Here is a 20,599-nt window from a genome sequence, read left to right on the forward strand (position 1 = left end):
TAATTTTTAATTCATCTGGAAGATATTTTGGAATAAGATATGAATCCCATTCATTTTAACTCAAGTCCATGGCAGTAGCTCTTTACATGAAGAGGTGGGAAAAAAGGGAGAAACATATATAAAATGTCAGTCTGCAGCTATACCATAAAGCTGGAAATTTTAAAAAATGGAATCTTAACTAATACTTTTGGAGGGGGTTAGACAAGGAGAAAAATCTTGAGTCACATGGTTTCCCAAAAGAACAAATTCAGAAGAATGACATGTGGCTAAGGAACTAATGTTTACAGGAATAAATATTGAAATGTTAAAACCCACTTTTTGTGTGTGCTGTATAAACATTAAACTATGCCTATAGTCTGAGAAAGAATAAAGGAAATGTAAGTAAAATATCCAAATTTGATGTGTCTCAGTTTTCTATTAATTTACTGAAATTAGAAAACATGCTATATTCTCTTGTGTTAAATAAAGTCATTTTACTAACCACATCTATTACAGTGATGTGAGTGGTTCTACTTTTGAAACTAACATGTTGAAAACGACTCTGTCCCTGAGGATTAGTATCCCCATTAAGACACAAAGGAGTTGAAATGTGTGTATTTAACAGTTTTTCTGCATAACCAACCAAAGAAATTCTTACATTAGAAAGCCTGGACTTCAGATTTCCTAGGTGTCCGTGTGGGTGGTTCTTGGCTAGCCTGCCCAGTCAGGTCTCCTGGCGGCTCAGGCACAGCAGTGAAACTGGGAAGACAGAGTGAATACTTGATTGAAACATGGAGGGTCAATTCAAACTTTATTCCATGTAGGCAAATCTTCTAATTCCCCCAGCTGTTTTATTTAGTGATTACATTTTTGATGAGAAGATAAGAATAACTTGATTTCCATTTCTTATTGGTTTGCTTCACTGGCCTTTTATGCCTTAGTGTACACTTTGGAACTTCATTTTCAGCAATTGACATACTGTTTTGCAGGGAAATGACTCAACAGGTAAAGGAAGTTAAAGAAAAACAATGTTCCCATGTTACCAGAACTGATTTTCCTTTGAAGCTGCTGTCTAGGTGTACAACAACGATGGATGGGGGGTGAAGTCCAAACTTCTTACATGATCTCCACTAACACTGTGCGGTGAGGGTGGGGAGCCTCTGACTGGCCCGTGGGGATAAAATCCCCAGTTCCCTACTGTCTTTCTCTGACACCACCCTGGCCGCGGTGTTGGGCCCCTTTGGTATAGCCTTGTGAGGGTGGAAATCTAGGCTTACCACTCAGTCTGTGCTGGTGTAGGTCCAGGTGAGGTAACAGGTTTTTCTGTGGTGGTGTTTGGCTGGAGTAGAACCGTTATTGTCTAAATACGTGCCGTCTTGCTAGGCTTTTGTTAGGGTTTTCTTGGTCTGCAACATGGCATTTCCTCATTGCTGGTTTCTTCAGCTTCCAAGTCTGAGATACATGAGGCAAAAATAAAATCAAGAAACTCACCACTGGTCATCTTATGTTTATATATGGCTCTATAAAACTCTGGGCTATTGCACAAGTAAAACTCGCTCTCAAGGTATGATAAATTGCTACTATTAATATTATTTAAATGGTTCTGACAGTTTGCATTTAGCTGGTTTTCCTACATACCCACCAGTGTATTTTTTTTTAAATAAATTTATTTATTTATTTTTGGCTGTGTTGGGTCTTCGTTGCTGCACACGGGCTTTCTCAAGTTGCGGTAAGCAGGGGCTACTCTTCTTTGCAGTGCACGGGCTTCTCATGGCTCCTCTTGTTGCAGAGCATGGGCTCTAGGTGTGTGGGCTTCAGTAGTTGTGGCACGTGGGCTTCAGTAGTTGTGGCACACGAGCTTTGTTGCTCCGCAGCATGTGGGATCTTCCCGGACCAGGGCTCAAACCTGTGTCCCCTGCATTGGCGGGCGGATTCTAAACCACTGTGCCACCAGGGAAGCCCCCTACCAGTGTATTTTGAATTAAAATGCTTAGTTATAGACTCTCCCCATTGCTAGCACCACTCCATTTCAGTGCTCACTTGAAATTTAGTCTTTCCATTCAGATGGCTGCTGGGGCCCTGAGGAGCTGAGAGAAGGAAATCCTTCTTAGTCTTAATGCTGAAAGAGCCATAGTCCTTCCAGCCTAGAGGGAATGGTAGCGAGGAGTTAAGGTAGTGAGGAAAGGCTGGGAAAAAGAGTTCCTTAGCTGTTCCAGAGTGAAAGAAATGAAAATGCAACTGGTACATTTATAGTCAACACCTGCTCCTGATAAAACAAATGATTTGGAGATGATAGTTGTGATTTGGACTTACCACAGCCCTGCCTCCTGCTTCTATAGGTGTCTGAAGGCTACTGGAAGCCCTCAAGTCTCTTAAAAAGCGTGATGTTTCTGTTGTCTTTAAGTGACATTGATAGAGCTGCTCCCCAGCTCTGTGGCAGTTTCTCTGGTAATTAGGTGCTAAATGCTGTCCATGGAGATAACAGGTGACATTCAACCCAAATGGGATGGAACTAACAGGTGGTTATGGAAACCTAAGACAGAAGTGCTATAGATGCCATACCAAGGTGAATGGCAGAACCTCACACCCACATCTGTCATCTGCATACTTTTTCATCATCATAATTTATAGGTATTAAAAATTCACATGCCAGAGCCCCTAAGGAATTACACAGCATTATGAAAAGAACTGAATGTACAACTGGCAGATAATGATAAGGTTACTCACATTTAACTTCTTAGGCATATAGAGTCCAAGTTTTGTTACTTTTTGTTTTTTAAAAGAGACTCAGAGTTACTTATATATAATTAAAATGCTCTAGAACCATTTGGTCATTATTTATTCACTATCATACAAATTTGCCACATAACTTAAGGGTAACTGTTGGAGTAACTGTTTATAAAATAGGTTTTAAGGGTATGACCGCTAAGTTTATTCTAATAAAAAGATTTTATTAGTAAGAAGAAATAACAGAAACAAACTGAAAAAGAAAGTATTCTTATACAAATTTTAAAAAATTAAAAGAGATTTCTGAGTTTTCCTTTAGTCGATATAAATTTCTTTCTCTGTTTTTAATACTTCAGATCCCTTCTTTACACTAACAGAATATACCAGAACCTCTGCCTGTTGTAGACCCTGGCATTGGGAAAAACTGTCTGACCTTTCTGAGTTCATTACCTGTGTTTCGTAACTCATGGCATTTTGTGGGCTCCAGAAGTAGTATTTATTTCTACCAAAAATTCACCAACTCTTGAATATGGAACTCAGGTTCATCTAAAAAAACAAAAAAACACTTCTGCCAATACTGTTGATAGCTATTTCCATAGAATAATACTGAGCAGAATATTCTTCAGTTCCTTTATACCTATAAAGGTAATGCTTCTGCACGGTAGAAGTAGAATAATTCCATGTCAATCTTACCAAAAATTCATGGAGATCAACACAGTTTAGTCACACCATACATTTGTTTTTTGAAGTATGGTTGATTTACATTTACATAACAGATTTACATAAAAACTATTTATTTCTTTGGCCACACTGTGCGGCGTGCAGGTTCTTAGTTCTCCAGCTGGGGATTGAACCTGTGCCCCCTGCATTGGGAGTGCAGAGTCTTAACCAATGGACCACCAGGGAAGTCCCTAGTTACACTATATATTTGATAATATGTAATACATATCTGTCATATGTGTAAAACATTATGAGCATTTGTGTTCAATGAAACAATAGCCCAATTACAAATGACATTTTATTATTCAAATGACTTTATAATGTCAACACCAATGCTAATAAAAATATATAATAGGCTGAACTCATCAATGGCACAGTTGTAATTCATTTGAAATAAACCACATTTCAAAGTAAGTCTTTTGCAGATAAATGAAAATCCTCTATTTTGTAAAATTTTAATCTTTACCTGTTAAAGGCTGGGCAAGGCAAAGGCATCCCTACTAGCAGAGCAAGAAAAGCAGAGATGGAACAGATAAGTCACTGTACACATTGCATGTGCTATGAGCACCTTTTTACTCCTGCAGGACTGAAAATTCTGGGTTTCCACATTCTTCATGCTTTAGCAATCAAAATAAAAGCGTAATTCATATCTAGGCCGATAAAAGACTTCAGTTTCCATTTAAAGTTGATGTTTCCCTTTTCAGACTATTTACAATTTAAAAGAAAGAAAATTAATTCTGTCTACTACGGTTTTTAAATATTGAGGTTGTGGGTTCTTCTCATATTGAATTTTAAGGGATGCTGCTTCGCTGTGTTTCTAGGCTATTAGACAAAAGAAAGTTTAAGCTCAATGAATCAGTACGAGGTTGGTAACATGGTGACCCTTTAAAACCAAAGACATACGAAAAGGATTTTTTTTCAAAGAATATTTTAACAAATAAGGGTTTGCTTTGTACATACATACCTGCCATAGTTAAAGACAAAATTTAGATTAATTGTTATATTCAGGAAATAGGTACTTTATTAATTAGCCGTGTGTGTGTGTGTGTGTGTGTGTGTGTGTGTGTGTGTGTGACAGAGAGAGAGAGAGCGCGCGGGAGAATTTTCAGCTTAAGTAAAGCTCTAACTTCCTGAGAATTTTCTAATTAAGTGAAAATACTGGTTGAGATATTTAGTTGTCTTACCAGGAATTGTAAGAAAAGTATACCTTATGCATTCATGAGACACTGAAGTACATTATCGGTTAATAACCTCATAAGACATCTGTTTAAACAGATGTTTTAGTTGAGAAAACTGTAAACATGATTCTACATTTACAAATATGTTGGTTATTCTTCCTTGCCTGGAAGGTTGAGCCAAAGTTTACGTAGATTAGAGGAAAGCCTGAGTCTGGAAAAATTCAAAGTATTCCATAAATGCAGATAAAGCAATACAATAAAGTAACTTGGCAATTATTTTAATAACTATTTACAAGGCCTCTGTTCCTTTCCTTCTTTGCTCACATACAAGTGACCTGAGTTACTCCATCTTCCTGGTCAAGCGGTCCGTCATCTGTGTCCCGCAGGACACTGTCACTGTTGCTGAACCCGGCGAAGCTGCGGTGCTGGGCCGGCCTCTTCTCCTTCGTCCAGCATTCTCTAGAAGGGGCGTGGGGGCGTGCCTCGGGCGGACTCCTGCTCTCAGCCGGGTGTGACAGGGCCGTGTCCGATCCGATGCTCCTGCTTGTGACTTTGCTCCTGTCTTCACCTTTCACGTGCCGGCTGCCTTTCCTCTGAAACACAAGAGATTGGCAACCAGGAGTTAAAAGGATGGGCGCCGTCTTGTTCCTCTGGTCTGGTTCCCTGCCCGCTTCTCTTCAAGGGCCAGCTCGGGCCGCCCTTCATGCGCCCTCCTCCCTGCCCTCCAAGCGAAGGTGCGCTCCCCTCTCTGTTCACACCACTGGGTGGCTTCCTGGCCCGTTGTTCTCCTCATCGGTGGGCTGGCTGTGTGCCCCTGTCTGGGTCCTCAGTGACACCTCTGAGGAGAGGGACCTGCTGAGATCTTACTTGGGGGAGCAAAGCAGGTATAGAGATATGCTAAAACCTGCATTTTCCTTCTAGGTGTTTGTTGGGATCTGAGCAGCAGAAAAAGTGCCTCAGAGGCTACCTCTCCCCCATTTCTATAGGAATAGGCTGCACAGGTAATTCAGACTGAGCTCATATTGGAATAAGGGGCGCCTTTCTAGGTGGAGCAGACCCCTCTCCTTGCCCTGCTGCAAACTGCTTCTCCCTGACACAGTGGGATGGCTCTGCAGCGGGGCCAGCTCATTCTGCAGACTGGCAGAGAAGCTGCGGATAGTTTCACTCTGAAATATTACTGAGGCCTGACCTCATCCTTGGTGCGGTTCGCAATAAAAAGACATGGTCTCTGCCAAGGTAACTTAAACTAAGATATCTAAGTCAACAGAAGGAGAGCTCAGGGATAGAATTGTGGATCTTCAGACTCCTGATGAGGTTACAGGGGCTTCTTTAATACTGATAACATGGCAGATCTTAGATCATGATCATATGCTCAGGCACAAAAACTGAGTAAGGATAAACAAGATAAAGATAGAATTTAAAAAACATTTAAAGAGCCCCCTGCCCCAGAAAAAGCCCAGTAATTTCCCAGATTACAAAGAGTTTATTTGCTTAAAGCTCATTTATATGTTACCTGGGAACTAGGATTACATTTTCTCAAATGTGAGAACTAAAATTACTCAAAAAAAACTCTCAGAAAAATATATAGAAGTCAGATGCCTAGGCTAGTCTTATGAAAGTTTGTTAATCCATAGGTTTGTTGAACTATAGTGTATAAAATACAAATGCATGGACTTCTCTGGTGGTCCAGTGGTTAAGACTCCACATTTCCATTGCAGTGGGCGCGGCTTTGATCCCTGGTCGGGGAGCTAAGATCCCGCATGCCGTGCGGTGGGGCAAAAAATTAAAAAAAATAAAAGTAAAAGGATTTCCTACTGGCTTTCATGGCAAATATACCACCATGCAAACAGCTGTATTAAACTGAATTTTGCGGGCTACTGTGGAACGTAACCAGGGTTGATGGCACTGTTTATATAGGAAGATGCAGGCCTCAGTGTGTTGCATTGAAAGGAGTGTGTTGGCAGCTCATCTTTTTCTTGGCTGAGTTACTGGAGTCCTTGGACAAGTTGAAAGGAACAAGTCTGCAGTGGGTCCTGCCTCAGTAAAGGCCCACTCTCACAGCCCAAGTCGGACATAGCATGATGGTAGAGACATTTTCATTTGCATTCATCAAGTGCAAGTCTCAGATCTCAAATCTTTTCCCTTTTTATTCCCATTCACCAAATGTACTGAATTTAATACAAGCATTGGAACCTGACAGATTTACTCTCAGGGTAGAGGATTTGAGAATGTCATGTTCTCCCTGGCATTGGGACGCTGGACAGTGAGGATATAGCCTTTTGGCTGCAGGCGGGGCTGATGGGTACTGCTCCTTTCTCAAGCCTAGCTACTGGCTCCTTTCCCACAGGCACAAAGGATGCATTCACTCCTGAATGACCTCTCCTGTTGACTGAATGAAATGGGAAGGAGGGGGAGCCTGGGAGCACTTGGCAGCCTGGATCTTTCCTTTTTCACCAGCACCAGGGCCAAAGGTGAATTTTGCAATAAATTCCTTCTTGTACATCAGCCAATAGAGGCCAGCTCTCACATACTCAATGAGAATTTTCTTAATAAAAATTGGGTATTATTCAGAATAATAAGATAGTGACAGTAATTCACTTTTAAATAAGTATTAATAAGTAAACAGCCACCAAATTTTAAATTTTAAATATTAGAAGATGACAAAATACCTAACTCTATAAAAGATTTCAGAACAAACTCTTTTCTTTTTTTACCAAGTGACTTTTAATAAATACATGTTCAGCAATGATGTCGCCTCCCTCACTCCACATGAAATAATAGCTTTTCCAACAAATCAAATTGCAATGTTCTTATAACTTAGAGTGTAGGAGACTGAAACCTGACCAGTCCTTGGAGATCATCTACTTTAATCCCTCATTGTACAGAGGTAAGACCCAGAAGGAAGATGGTATTTGTCCAAGGTCAGGGAGTAGCTGGCTTTGAACTGGAGCCTGAATGTCTTACCTTATTTTTTTCACATTATCAGCTCTGCAAAAATATGAGTAGATTTGTGGTTAAAGATTTGTATGTTTCTCAAATAAAAATTTCCAATTACAAAAATAATACACGCTCAGCGTAGAAACACAGGCAAAAATAAAGAAAAAAGCAAAACCCACCCACAATCCCATCTCACAGAGATACCACTGTTTAAATTTGGCATGTTTTACTATGTATTTGCATATGCACACATGGATGTTTACAGCTAGCTCACTTTTGCACTTAACACTCACTATATTTTGAGTATTTCCCTATGTCAATAAAGAGATTTTTCATGCAACATTGCCAGACTTATTCATATAGGTTCTTACTTTCTTCTGATATTTTCGCTGTAGAATGAGAGCAGATTCTACCAAGAGTTGCATGCAGATCTAATGCTACCCCTTAATAAAATCGATCAACTTCTGAGAATCATCCTCATTTACTAAAAATGAATGACCCATTTCAAATACATGAGACTCAGTGACAAACCAGTTTCAGTTAGGGTGTCCTACCAATGTATCTTTCATTTTCCACTGTTGACGTCTTAAAAACAAAAGCAAAAGAACAAAGTCAGAATTATACCAGCAATCATAAGACATTGCATTGTCTTGGACAGTGTTATGATGGATAGAGTGGAAGAGTAGCTAAAAACTATGGTTTATAAAGTAATAAAAACATTGAGTGTACATTCAGGATTTCTCTTCCTTGTGTGTCTCAGGGTTGAAAGAGAAATAGGAAGCCACTGTAAGACTAAGTGTGACTCCAGTATCAGTTAGAAGAGTCCGAGCTTTTGAATCATGCAGAGAAACCCCAACCCTTCTTGCTCACAGAATATGTTCCTGAGTCATCCAAGCTTAGGGCTGTCAAAATCATTCAAACCTGGGAAGGGAGAAAGGTGTCGTGGACAACCATCTTTCCAGCTAGCTTTCCTATCCACCTTCCTCTCTACTGCAGTGTGGGCATGTGACCCAATCAGATCCAATCAGAGTCCTTCCCTGGGATTACTATATTGACTCTAGGATAAAGAAGTTCTTTCTTTCTAAAAATTGAAATATAGTTGATTTACAACATTATATTAGTTTCAGGTGTGATTCAATATTTTTATAGGTTATATGTGATTCAATATTTTTATAGGTTATACTCCATTTAAAGTCATTATAAAATATTGGCTATATTCCCTGTGCTGTACAATATATCCTTGTAGCTTATTTATTTTATACATGGTAGTTTGTACCTCTTAACCCCCTACCCCTATCCTGCCCCTCCCCCTCCTTTCCTCTCCCCTCTGGTAACCACTGGTTTGTTCTCTATATCTGTGAGTGTGCTTCTTTTTGTTATATTCATTTGTTTGTTTTATTTTTAGATTCCACATATAAGTGATAACATACAGTATTTGTCTTTCTCTGTCTGAGTTATTTCAAGAAGTTCTTTCTTTTTGATGAGGTGGCCATACTCACCTCATAAGAAACCCTCTGCACATACATATGTAGAAGCTGAAACAAACAGAACATCCTGGGGCTGTTGAATCTCTGAAACCAGTCCCCGAGGCACTGTTTTTTGTAGCTCTCTTTTTGATATTATGAGCTATGCCAGAATCCTTCCCACCTAGAAGCCAATAAATTCCCTTATGGACATAGGCTAGTCTGAGCAGGGTTTCTGTCCCTTACACCCCAAGGGACACCAATAAGTCACCTGGAAACAAGCGTGGGTGGCCCAGAAGAGGGCTGCTCTCCAGCCTGAGCTCTGCCCTCGGCTGCAGTGATCCCCCTTCCCTCTGCCCGCACCAGTAAAAGCCCATTTTCTTTGAGTGAAAAGCATTCCTTAGATGAAGGATTTCATTCATGATGAAAGCAAAATGCTTTCATTTTTATTTATACATGATGCTCTTTGAGGTACCTGACATCTTCTGTTTACACTGGCTCCAAATTAGATTTCACATGGACTTCAATTGAGGATACTAGTGGACACTAGGATACTAGTGAATGAAATATGACCCTATGACTTTCCAATAATTTCAAATGAACTTCAAATGACTGGAAAAGTTAGAACAAAGTTTGATTAAATAATTATCTTACCATGCAGTAAGGAAAAAGAAGTTAATGTATATGTTAAATATTTCTTAGTATTCATGAGATTTTATTTTTTTATTATTATTATTTTAATTTATGAATTATTTTTGGCTGCGTTGGGTCTTTGTTGCTGCACACAGGCCTTCTCTAGCTGCATCTAGCGGGGGCTACTCTTTGTTGCGGTGAGTGGGCCCCTCACTACAGTGACTTCTCCTGTTTCGGAGAACGGGTTCTAGGCACACAAGCTTCAGTAGCTGTGGCACATAGGCTCAGTAGTTGTGGCTCGCAGGCTCTAGAGCACAGGCTCAGCAGTTGTGGCGCACAGGCTCAGTTGCTCTGCGGCATGTGGGATCTTCCCGGACCAGGGCTTGAACCCATGTCCCCTGCATTGGCAGGTGGCCTCTTAACCACTGTGCCACCAGGGAAGTCCCCATGTGATTTTATTTATAGTTAGCTTCAAAAGATCTAATTCAGGACATTTCTGTGACTGCAGCTCCTTCACTTCTTGGTTTGTATTAGAGGAATGATTCAATAGATGTGCCCAAGAAGTCTTTACCACTTGAAATCATTCGTTTTGAGATACATTTTAAAGACAAGAAAATAATTTGAATGCAAAACTTCTCTAAAGAAGAAAAACAAATGTAAATTGGAACCATTTAAATTTAACTCCTGTCTCCCAGGGTCTATTCTCTCTATCTTGCTTTTAATAACAGAACTCTGCACCCACCTCACCACCAATGCCTTGCAGTTTTTAGCTGGGCATGTAGTATTTCACTATGGTACCAGCACATGGTTGCCCCAATTACATTTCCCAGCCTCCCTTGCAGATGCTTGTGGTGACATAAAGTTCAGGCCAATGGGATGTGAGAAGAAATATGTCTGTGACTTGGGGGTCAGTGCCTTAGAAGCATGCTTGGAATTTCCTACTTCTTGCTGGCTGGACACAGCAATGAGTGAAGAAGCAGTCCTGTGTCCAGAGGCAGAAGCCAAATGTTGAGGGTGGCAGAGCTGACCAGTCATGAGGCAGAGCTTTGCCCACCCTGGATTGCCTGCCCATCTTAAATAATTATGAGAGAGACCCTTCTGTTCCATTTAAATCATTCTAATTGGTCTTTTGGGTATAGCATATTAGTAACTAATTAGTTACCACTTAATAACTAACAGAAAAAAATTTGGGGCAACTAATGCTTTTTAGATTAATTTTTCCCAACTTTCCAATTATGAAAAATTTCAAATATACAGGAAGTTTAAAGGATACTACAATGAACCTGCTACCTAGTTCAAAACTTGTTAATATTTTGCCATATTTGCTTTTTATATATATATATATATGAACATATATATATGTTCATGTGTGTTTTTTTGAACATCAGAAAGCATCAATGCTCTACATTCCTACATATTAGCTGAAGGTAATTTTTAGCTGGAGAAAATGGAGGGTCATTAGGAGTTTCTGGATTTTTTTCTTCAGTTTCTCCATAGAGTTAGTGTGTAATCATCTAGTACTGAAAGAAAAACATTCCTATGAAACAAAAGCAACATTCCATGTGACCAGGTGCTGTGCCCAGCCCTCTACATGTTTTCTAACTAAATCCTCCTCCCAACCCTGTCGTAGGTACTAACATTGTCCATTTTACAGATGAGGACACGGAGGCTTGGAGAGCCTAGCAGAAGCTGTTTGTACACACACACACACACACACACACACACACACACACACACACACACACCCTGGAATCCCTTTCATGGTTTGTTGTCTACCCCTAAGAACACCACTGGATGGAAACCCTACTCTGAGTCAGTGGAAACTAAATACTTTTAAATGACCTGTTGTTTCTTATAAATAATTATCAAAGGGAAATGGGCTGAAGAATTTAACTGAAATAAAGATTTTTAGGTAATAGAAAAATCTGATGAGTTTTTTACTTGAGTCTTCAAAGAAACAGAAAAGTTAAGAAAGAAGATCTTGGAAGAAAAATTGAGAACATTTAATAGATGGAGGTAAAATCCTGGTCAGAGTCTCTTACCCTGCTTAGCATAGCTATCACTTCCTTGAGTCTATCTAGAGCCCTCCCCACAAAATAAAGAAAAAAGTTTTTAAATAGAAAAAAGGAAGAGCAAGATAAAAAGAACCTTGCTTTATTTATACTACAGAGCCTCATGTAGAGGAAAGGGAGGTTAACAATCTCATTATACTTCATAAAAATTCCATTATCCAAGGAGAGTTTTTACTGAAGGACAAAGGTATAAAAAATATAGCCTATGTGATTTATAAAGCATACAATCTTTTATAACATTTAAATTTCATTTTTAAATTAAAAAAATTAAAATTATAAAGCATACAATCTTTTAAATTTAAATTTAAAAGTAAATATGTAAAAGTGTAAAGTTCTATGAATTTTAATACATGTGTATAAATTTGTGTACAAATCACAATCAGGACACAGAACAGTTCTATTATCCCCCTCAAAACCCCCCATGCTATCCCTTTATACACCCTTCCCCAAACCCCAAATCCCTTGCAACCCATGATCTGTTATCCACAGTACAGTTATGTCTTTTTGAGGATGTCATAGAAATAGAATAGCACAGGGGCTTCCCTAGTGGTGCAGTGGTTGAGAGTTTGCCTGCCAATACAGGGGACATGGATTCGATCCCTGGTTTGGGAAGATCCCACATGCCTCGGAGCAACTAAGCCCATGAGCCACAACTACTGAGCCTGTTCTCCAGAGCCCACGAGCCACAACTACTGAGCCCACACACCGCAACTACTGAAGTCCGTGTGCTCTAGGGCCCAAGTGCTGTAACTACTGAACCTGCGTGCTGCAACTGCTGAAGCCCAAGCTCCTAGAGCCCGTGCTCTGCAACAATAGAAACCACCACAATGAGAAGCCCACACACCACAATGAAGAGAAGCCCCCGCTTGCCGCAACTAGAGAAAGCCCGCATGCAGCAACAAAGACCCAATGCAGCCAAAAATAAATAAATAAATAAATTTTTAAAATTAAAAAAGAAATAGAATGGTACAGTCTATAGCCTTTTGAGACTGTTTTTTTTTTTTTTTTTGGCTGCGCCATGCAGCTTGCAGGATTTTAGCTCCCCGACCAGGGATTGAACCCAGGCTCTGGCAGTGAAAGTGCCAAGACCTAACCACTGGACCACCAGGGAACTCCCTGAGACTGGCTTCTTTTAATCAGCGTGCTCTTTGAGATTAATCCACGCCATTGTGCATATCAAGAGTGCATTAGTTTTTATTTGAGTAGTATTTCATTGTATGGAAGTACCACAGCCGTTTATCCATGCACCTGCTGAAGACATTTGGATTTTTTCCAGTGTTTGGAGATTATGAATAGAGCATATAAACATTTATGTGTAGCTTTTTGTGTGAACAAAAGTTTTTATTTCTCTAGGGTAAATGCCCAAGAGTGGGATTGCTAGGTCATATGTAAGTGTATGTTTAACCCCATAAGAAGCTGCCAAACTGTTTTCCAGAGTAGGTGCACCATTTTGCATTCCCACCAGCAGCTTTGATACTTCTGATTGCTCCTCATTCTTGCTAGTTCTCAGTATTGTCAATATTTTTAAATCTTAGTCATTCTAGTAGATGTATGGTAGTGTCTCATCATGGTTTTCATTTGCATTTCCCTTAATGACTAATGATTTAAATGTCTTTTTATGTGCTTCTCATCTACATATCCTCATTGGTTAGATGTCCAAGACTTTTAACTACCTGCGTTGTTTATTTATTTTATAAGTTCAGAGAGTTCTTGATACCTTCTGGATACAAGTCCTTTGTCATATATGTGATTTGCAAAGTTTTTTTTTCTCCCAGTCTGTGGCTTTTCTATTATTTTCTTAGTGTTATTCACAGAGCAAAAGTTTAAAATTTTGATAAGGTTTAATTTATCAATTTTTAAAAATGAATTATGCTTTTGGTGTCATGTCTAAGAACTCTTTGCTTAGCTCCAGTTCAGAAGATTTTCTCCTATTAATTTTTTTCTAAAATTTTTCTAATATTCCTAAAACAAACTATCTTTCAATAGCTTAAAGAAAATTGAGGCAGTAATTGGGAGTATAAATATTTTGAATTGATATTTTCCGTATTTAAAAAAATTATCAAGCTATCTAGAATATTGTATAAAAACATATCTGTGGACTATAAACAAATTCCAAACGTAAAGGTCTTTATAACTTCAGAAGAAAAAATTCCAACCATATGCTTTCTTCATCATGTGATTCTCAATTCCTTCCCCTATACAGAGGCATGAAATAGCTTTGCTTAACATAAAAGTACTGTTCTATGTTGAGTGCAACTGAATACAAAAAGTCTTATATATCTTGACATTAATCTCAGTAAAAGAGAGAACTTTTTTTTTCAAGGGTTAAACCCTAGATCAGATTCTACCAGCCCATGAAATTTATCATTTTATTGAAAACTCATTAACAATCCTAGGGCAATGTTTGTAATTGCCTCAAATTTCTACCAACTGGTTTTTAGAACTAAACACCTTTGGGCTTCCCTGGTGGCACAGTGGTTAGGAATCTGCCTGCCAATGCAGGGGACACGGGTTTGATCCCTGGCCCAGGAAGATACCACATTCCGCAGAGCAACTAAGCCCATGCGCCGCAACTACTGAGCCTGTGCTCTAGAGCCCAGGAGCCACAACTACTGAAACCCGCACGCCTAGAGCCTGTACTAGCCTGTACTCCGCAACAAGAGAAGCCCCCACTCGCCACAACCAGAGAAAAGCCTGCGCTCAGCAAAGACCCAACACAACCAAACATTAAAAAAAATAATTAATTTTTTTTTAAAAAAGAACTAAAAACACCGTTGAAATAATTCTTTGAAAACCTTTATAAACGAAGCAATCCCCTTACCAGCCCCTCCCGAACAACAACTGATTTCAAGGTACAAGCAAAGAATAGTGCCATTACAGACCTACAACTACATAAAAATTTTTTTCAAGGCATGTTATAAATGTATAACTTTCACAAAATATATATGAGATAGCTAAATTAACTCTGGTGATACTGATAGTCTACTACCTTCTCGAGATAAAATAACAAATTATTTCCACTAGAGAAAATTAAAAGAATTTACAAATTGTTTTTCTATTATAGCTATTACATACTTCAGCTCCAGACTGAACCACCTACATGTTCTGCCCTGAAATAATCTCAATATCCTGAGATTTCCTGCTAGGAAAATTAAAGATTTATCAAAGGAATAAATAGTAAATCCGTTTAGAAGTAGAATTCCAAGCTATAAAATATATTACTCCTGGGCTTCTCATTGATGAAAACTGACCGTTTATGTACTTCCTTACTATTGTATAAATGAGCCAGAAATTTTATATTACAATGGATATAAATATAAAGATTACCCAAAGAAAAGCTACCACTAGACTACCGAATGGTATTTAAAGTTAAACAAAAAGAGCTCAAATATTTTCAGGGAATCAGAGAACTGATATCTAACCCTAAGAAAGGAGACCATGAAGCAGCTGAATTTGGGTCTTATATCTTCACAAACACCGATTCCAGGGCCCTCAGTTAGTCAAAATCCCATGAGGCTGTGAATTCTGTTGATCTTTCTCAGAAATGATGGTTGTTTGCAGAATGTTTTTTAAAAAAAAAAAAAGAAAAAAAGAAAAGAAAAGGATGTAGCATGGTGAGAAGTTGCTTTGGGGAAGGAGAAAGAAGAATGAAAACCTTTTCTGGCCATTCTTTACGTAGATCCACCTTGCTTCTTCTTAGGCAAATATTTCTTAATGAACTCGTGAACTTGAGCCACTCTCACCGGGGTTGGGAGCCCTGCTCACCTGTGGGCTCGAATTCAGTCTTTCTAAAATCTGTGTACTTGATCACTCTGCTCTCCTCCCATGGGAGGAATATCCTATCCACCTTTCCACCTCTCTACCTGCTTACCTATGGAGCCAGCTAGAGTCTTTCCAAAATTAATGTGAGACAACGTAGCATGGCTGCATTATATACACTGTCAGTCTAGCTTTGCTAGTTTAGAAAACTTTAAAGTTTTCTAAAACAATATTTTCTTGATATACAGAAAAAGAATCACTTCAAATAATTTTCTGGTCTATTTGTACACTTCCTGTTTTGAAGGTTATGCTTTAATTAATTAATGCACAGATTGCTCCATTCAATGATACTATTCTAGGTGTGCATCTAGTAGGGATCTATTAAGGATAAGGTGACTTGAGGCTCAGCATAGCCCTTCAGCAAAGGGCTGAAGAACTATGACCTTGAGGAGACAATACGAAAGTGCTGTCAGAAGTCAAGATAGACAAGATCACACAGATATCACACACATTCACTTATAAGGCTTATAACTGTGGAGAGGAAAAAACTTTTCCTCTGTCATCTTATGTTCAGTCTCTCAGACCAGCAAATTAAACTAAAAAAAAAAGATTAACAGGAGAAAAGGTTTATTTTGGATGCACATGGGGGCTGCACAGAGAAGTGAAAACCCAAACAGGCAGTTAGACCGGGAGATTATATATGATTTTACAAGGGGTGATAAATTGTGGTGAAGTGGCTAGACAAAGGAAAAGGGGTTTGGGCTTCTAGGGGCAGTAGATTGTGGGAAGGTAAGTATTCGGGGAAACTAATGGGAAAGAAGGCTGTAGTAAGGTTTGTTTGTGGGGACTACAGTCTGTGTCGTTCCCAGTGATGAGTCATCTCTGGTACAGGAGAGGAGGCAACTTTACAAATGGAAATTTCTGTCACCTTTTAAAAGGGAAATTTATGCTCTGCTTTTGTCAGAAAGGGAGAGGGTAGAGAGGTCCTCCTGTGTCTGCTGTTTTTTAATTGCCTTTAGCTCAAAATAGTAATCCTTATGTCCAAGTGGCATATTTTAGAGTAATATTCTGATCCCCTGTCTCACATGCCTGTTTGCTGGCACATTTCCATTGTTGTATGCTGGTTCAGAAGACTGTTTCCTTATCAACTCCACACTTCCTCATCTGTTCACCATTTAGAATTACAAAGAGAGTTTAAGGATTAAATGCTTCAGTGTAACGTTTAGTTCATAAAGCATCAATTTTACTCACTTCCGGTGTTTGAGTGGCTGAATTCCACATAACTGGTCTCTGAAGGAACACAACCTGCTTTGTAGCCAAATTCCCTTCACTGCAAATTAAAACAATAGCATTAGTATTTGTAAATTAGTAATTCTCTATAATTCACACTTGGCTAGAATGTTCCCTATGTGTCCTTTGTAGAATAATCTTCTGATCCAACAATAATTAGGAAATATGATTCTATATAAGTTGCAGCAGATAAAACAGGGGGAAAAAAATCCCTAAAAACTAAATATGGTCGTTACAAAAGAAAATTTTAACGTTTAAAACTTGTAATCTCACTGTGCTACATACTTAGTTTCATCTCTTTGTGTCACCTCCTACTCTTTATCAACATGTGTATTTCTGCATGTCTATAACTTCTGCGTATTTGCATTCTGTATTCTATGCTTATCCTTTTTCTTGTCTGTACAGTAGGATGATATTCTTAATAGCTGCATGATATCCCAAAGAATTAAGATACCAAAACGTACTAAGCCTTTCCTTTATTATCGTAAAATTAGGCTGTTTCCAGTTTTCTGCTAATTATAAATAATGCTGCTTTAGAAATATGTACAGTCTTCCCTATTCTTTATGACTTATTTCCTTGAGATAAATTCTCAGGAGTGGGATTATTAGGACAAAAGGGTATGATTTAAGCTCCTTGGTATGCACTGTCAAATTTGTCTCATAAAAAGAAGAGACCAGTTTGGGCTGCCACGTGTGAGAAATTTCATATACACTTTCCAGTGAGGGACTTCAGCCGCAGCTATTTTCATTTTCAGATGCTTCTTTGTAGTCAGCTACTCAATATTCTCCTTATTTAACTACCATCATGGCAAATTACCCGTTGCCAAAGACTACTTGGGGTTTGGATTTCTCTGAAATGCTTTTCACAGAGTCTCCATGGATTTATGGGGAGGAGTGTCTGTAGTTAATGTTGCTCAGTTACGACTTTTATTATGCAAAAAACCCAAACAAAACCTCACTATTAGCTGCATTTTATGCTGAGCTCCTTTTCTGGAAAACAAATGCAACATTGAAACTCTGGCCCTAGTGGTCAACCCCACACCATTTGAAAATCCCAAACTTACTGGTACTATTGAATTTTGAGAAACTGCAAATCTTTCCACAAAGTGGTAATGAGAGACTGCTTCTTTTTTATCTTGATTTTTTAAAGACTGCTTCTAGTCTAATCTTATTTTAGTTCGACTCAATCTTTGATTAGAAGAAAAGACTTGTTATGAAACATATCCTAACTTTTGGGAACAACTTGAATCATTGGGAGACATAAGTTATGACACAGGAAGGGACTAGTGGTGTATATGACAGGCTGGTTTGTTTGGAAGGCTGGGAGGATACTCAAAAGGGCAGTGGCTTTGGAACCAGATGGGTCCTGGGTTCAAGTCTCAACTCTACTGTAAAACAAAGAATGTTGCCCACCACCCAGTTCTACAAGGATCAAGTCATTAGCCACTGCAGCCAATGACCTACAATTCACTGTGAAAGGAATTCAGGTGAAGATCAGGATGAGGCACTCGGTGCTCTGGGAAAACAAGCCCTTACATAGCTAGAAATATTTCAGGAGAAATTAACCGACGATACCACCTCATGGCTGGTGACTTTGGCAAAGTTTTAAAATTCTCTTACATTTCCTATCAGGGCCTTTGTGATGGTTAAATAAGTCTGTGTATGAAGAGCCTCCACTGTGCCTGTCACTGGAAGGAGCACAGCAAATGGGATTTCCCTCCAGTTCCTCCATTCGTTTAATGAAATGTGGGGTGGGTTAAGTGGGACGAAAATATCTCAGAATCAAGAATATCTTCCAGAGGAAATAGTCAAGGGAAAGGGGACACAAGAATAGAGAAGAGGTTTCTGGCTTATGTTCAAGGTGTGTGATCCAGGTAGAGAGAATCACGTGAGGGAACCAGGCCTAGAACTATTCAAAGACGAGAAGGAGGGATCAGGGTAGAATTATTCTTCTTGAATAGGAAGCAGGAGAATGTCAGGGTAGAGACTGGGGATGACCCCGGAGTGAATTCTCCCCAAATGATTATAGGATGGGGCAAGTCTGAATGCACTAGGGTGTGATGTTTGGCCGACAGCAGGCTTCTCAACCTTTATGAATGGGGTAAAACAGTAAGTGTGGAGACAGTTTCTCAAAGGCTGAGTATCTTAGGACAGTCTCTGGATGCCCAGATAAGACTTTGGAAGTTTAGCATCTTCCTATCTCTTGGGAGGTCCTTAGAGCCAGACTCAATTTGAAATATGTCTGAGACCTCTCTGTCCCTGGTTTTCTAAAGGACATTCTGATTTAAAATATGTCCTGCTATTTTCAGAACATCTGTGAGATGTGGAATGCCATTTGGTTTGGTGCATCTAATCATGGTAGAAAGGGAAAGAGGTCTGAAGACTTACAGAGGGACAACTGTTTGACAGGGCAAGTGAGTCCCTCACAGTCTCCAGTAGCTCCTGAAGTAACTCTATTTACTGAGCTTGGAAAGGATATTTCCCCTGTAGCACGGGTTTCTGAAAGGATTTGACTGGTGAAGTCATTACAGGACCAGAGAGAACTTCAGATGCTCTCCTGGAAGCTCTAAGAGGACAGGGCCTACATCTCCTATTCCTTACAGAAATTTTTATCCAGAAAGTGCTGTTAGTTAACTGAGTAACTGAGTACCTTCCTGAGAGGTAGTTAAGAACCTTTGTTTGTTTGTTTGTTTGTTTGTTTTTATTTTAATTTTTAAATTTATTTGGCTGCACCGGGTCTTAGTTGTGGCACGCAGGATCTTTAGTTGTGGCATGCGGGCTCTTAGTTGTGGCATGTGGGATCTAGTTCCCTGATCAGGTATTGAACCCGGGCCCCCTGCATTTGGAGTGCAGAGTCTTAGCCACTGGACCACCAGGGGAGTCCCATAAACTCATCTTTCAATGTAGGCAGACGTGAGTGTGGGATCTAGGGAGAGCGAGCCAGGGACTGTATTGACAGCACAAGCAGAGCAGCCAGGCCACAGATGGGGAGGAAATGTGTTCAACCGACTCTACAACTTTATACTACAAAATATTTGGACACATCATTTCTCTGTGATGCATTTATCAGAGAAGCAGTGGAGTGTGCGAGAAATAGTATCAATGGCTTTAGAGTCAGATTGACCCTGGGTTTGCATCCCAGCCCTGTTGCTTGCTAGCTATGTGACGCTGACATAGTCACCCTATCTTTCTGACCCTCCTGTTTCTCTTCTGTAAAACACAGATGTTTCTAATAATACCAGTGAGGTGGTGGATGTAAAGTTCTTTGCACAGACCCTGGAGCATAGCAGATGCTCAGTAAATGTTTCCTTCTCCCTTTCCTGCCTTCTTCGACTCATTTCATAAGAAAACAAAAAGAAGACTCTCTATTTGGGTGTTTTTAAGGTAGAGGGGTTTGCTATGATATCAATAGACAACCAAGAAAAAGCCTGACTTCCCACTAACAGAAGATCTCATGGACTAAACTAAGAAAAGTAACTTCGATTTGTGCAATGCTTTCGGTGTACTGAGTATTTTCCACGTGAATTAGCCTATTTGTTTCTTATGACAATCCTTTCAGGTGGGCAGAGAAGATATTATTTTCCCCATTTTATGAGTAAAGAAATTGAAACCCAGAGTTTTGTCATGAATTGTCTCTAGTTTCCCCCTTTCCACAATACCACACCATCTCTACAGCAAGTGCAGAATGAACTCAGGGAAGCCCTGACTACAGAGAGGAGTGGCCTGGTTTAATTCCATTCTGACTGGACAACTTTATAATGAATGAATAAATGTAGACTATTTTGCAGAAGTCCAGATTTCTATGTTAGTATCTCCCCAAGTTATCATTTCAGCTTATAAC

General features: G+C 39.4%; 1 protein-coding gene across 1 annotated transcript in view; it reads right to left on the minus strand.

Moving 5' to 3' along the window:
* Positions 1–4,866: 4,866 nt before the first annotated feature.
* Positions 4,867–20,599, minus strand: part of RFTN2 (raftlin family member 2) — a 62,472-nt gene continuing 46,739 nt past the window's right edge. Inside the window, exons 8-9 of the mRNA XM_059054294.2 lie at positions 16,720–16,798; positions 4,867–5,197 (exon numbers count right to left, since the gene is read on the minus strand). Coding sequence (XP_058910277.1) covers positions 4,925–5,197; positions 16,720–16,798 — 352 coding nt within the window. The 3' untranslated portion in view covers positions 4,867–4,924. The remainder of the gene's footprint in view (positions 5,198–16,719; positions 16,799–20,599) is intronic.

The sequence above is a fragment of the Kogia breviceps genome, chromosome 2 (genome assembly GCF_026419965.1).
Source record: "Kogia breviceps isolate mKogBre1 chromosome 2, mKogBre1 haplotype 1, whole genome shotgun sequence".
NCBI lineage: Eukaryota > Metazoa > Chordata > Mammalia > Artiodactyla > Physeteridae > Kogia > Kogia breviceps.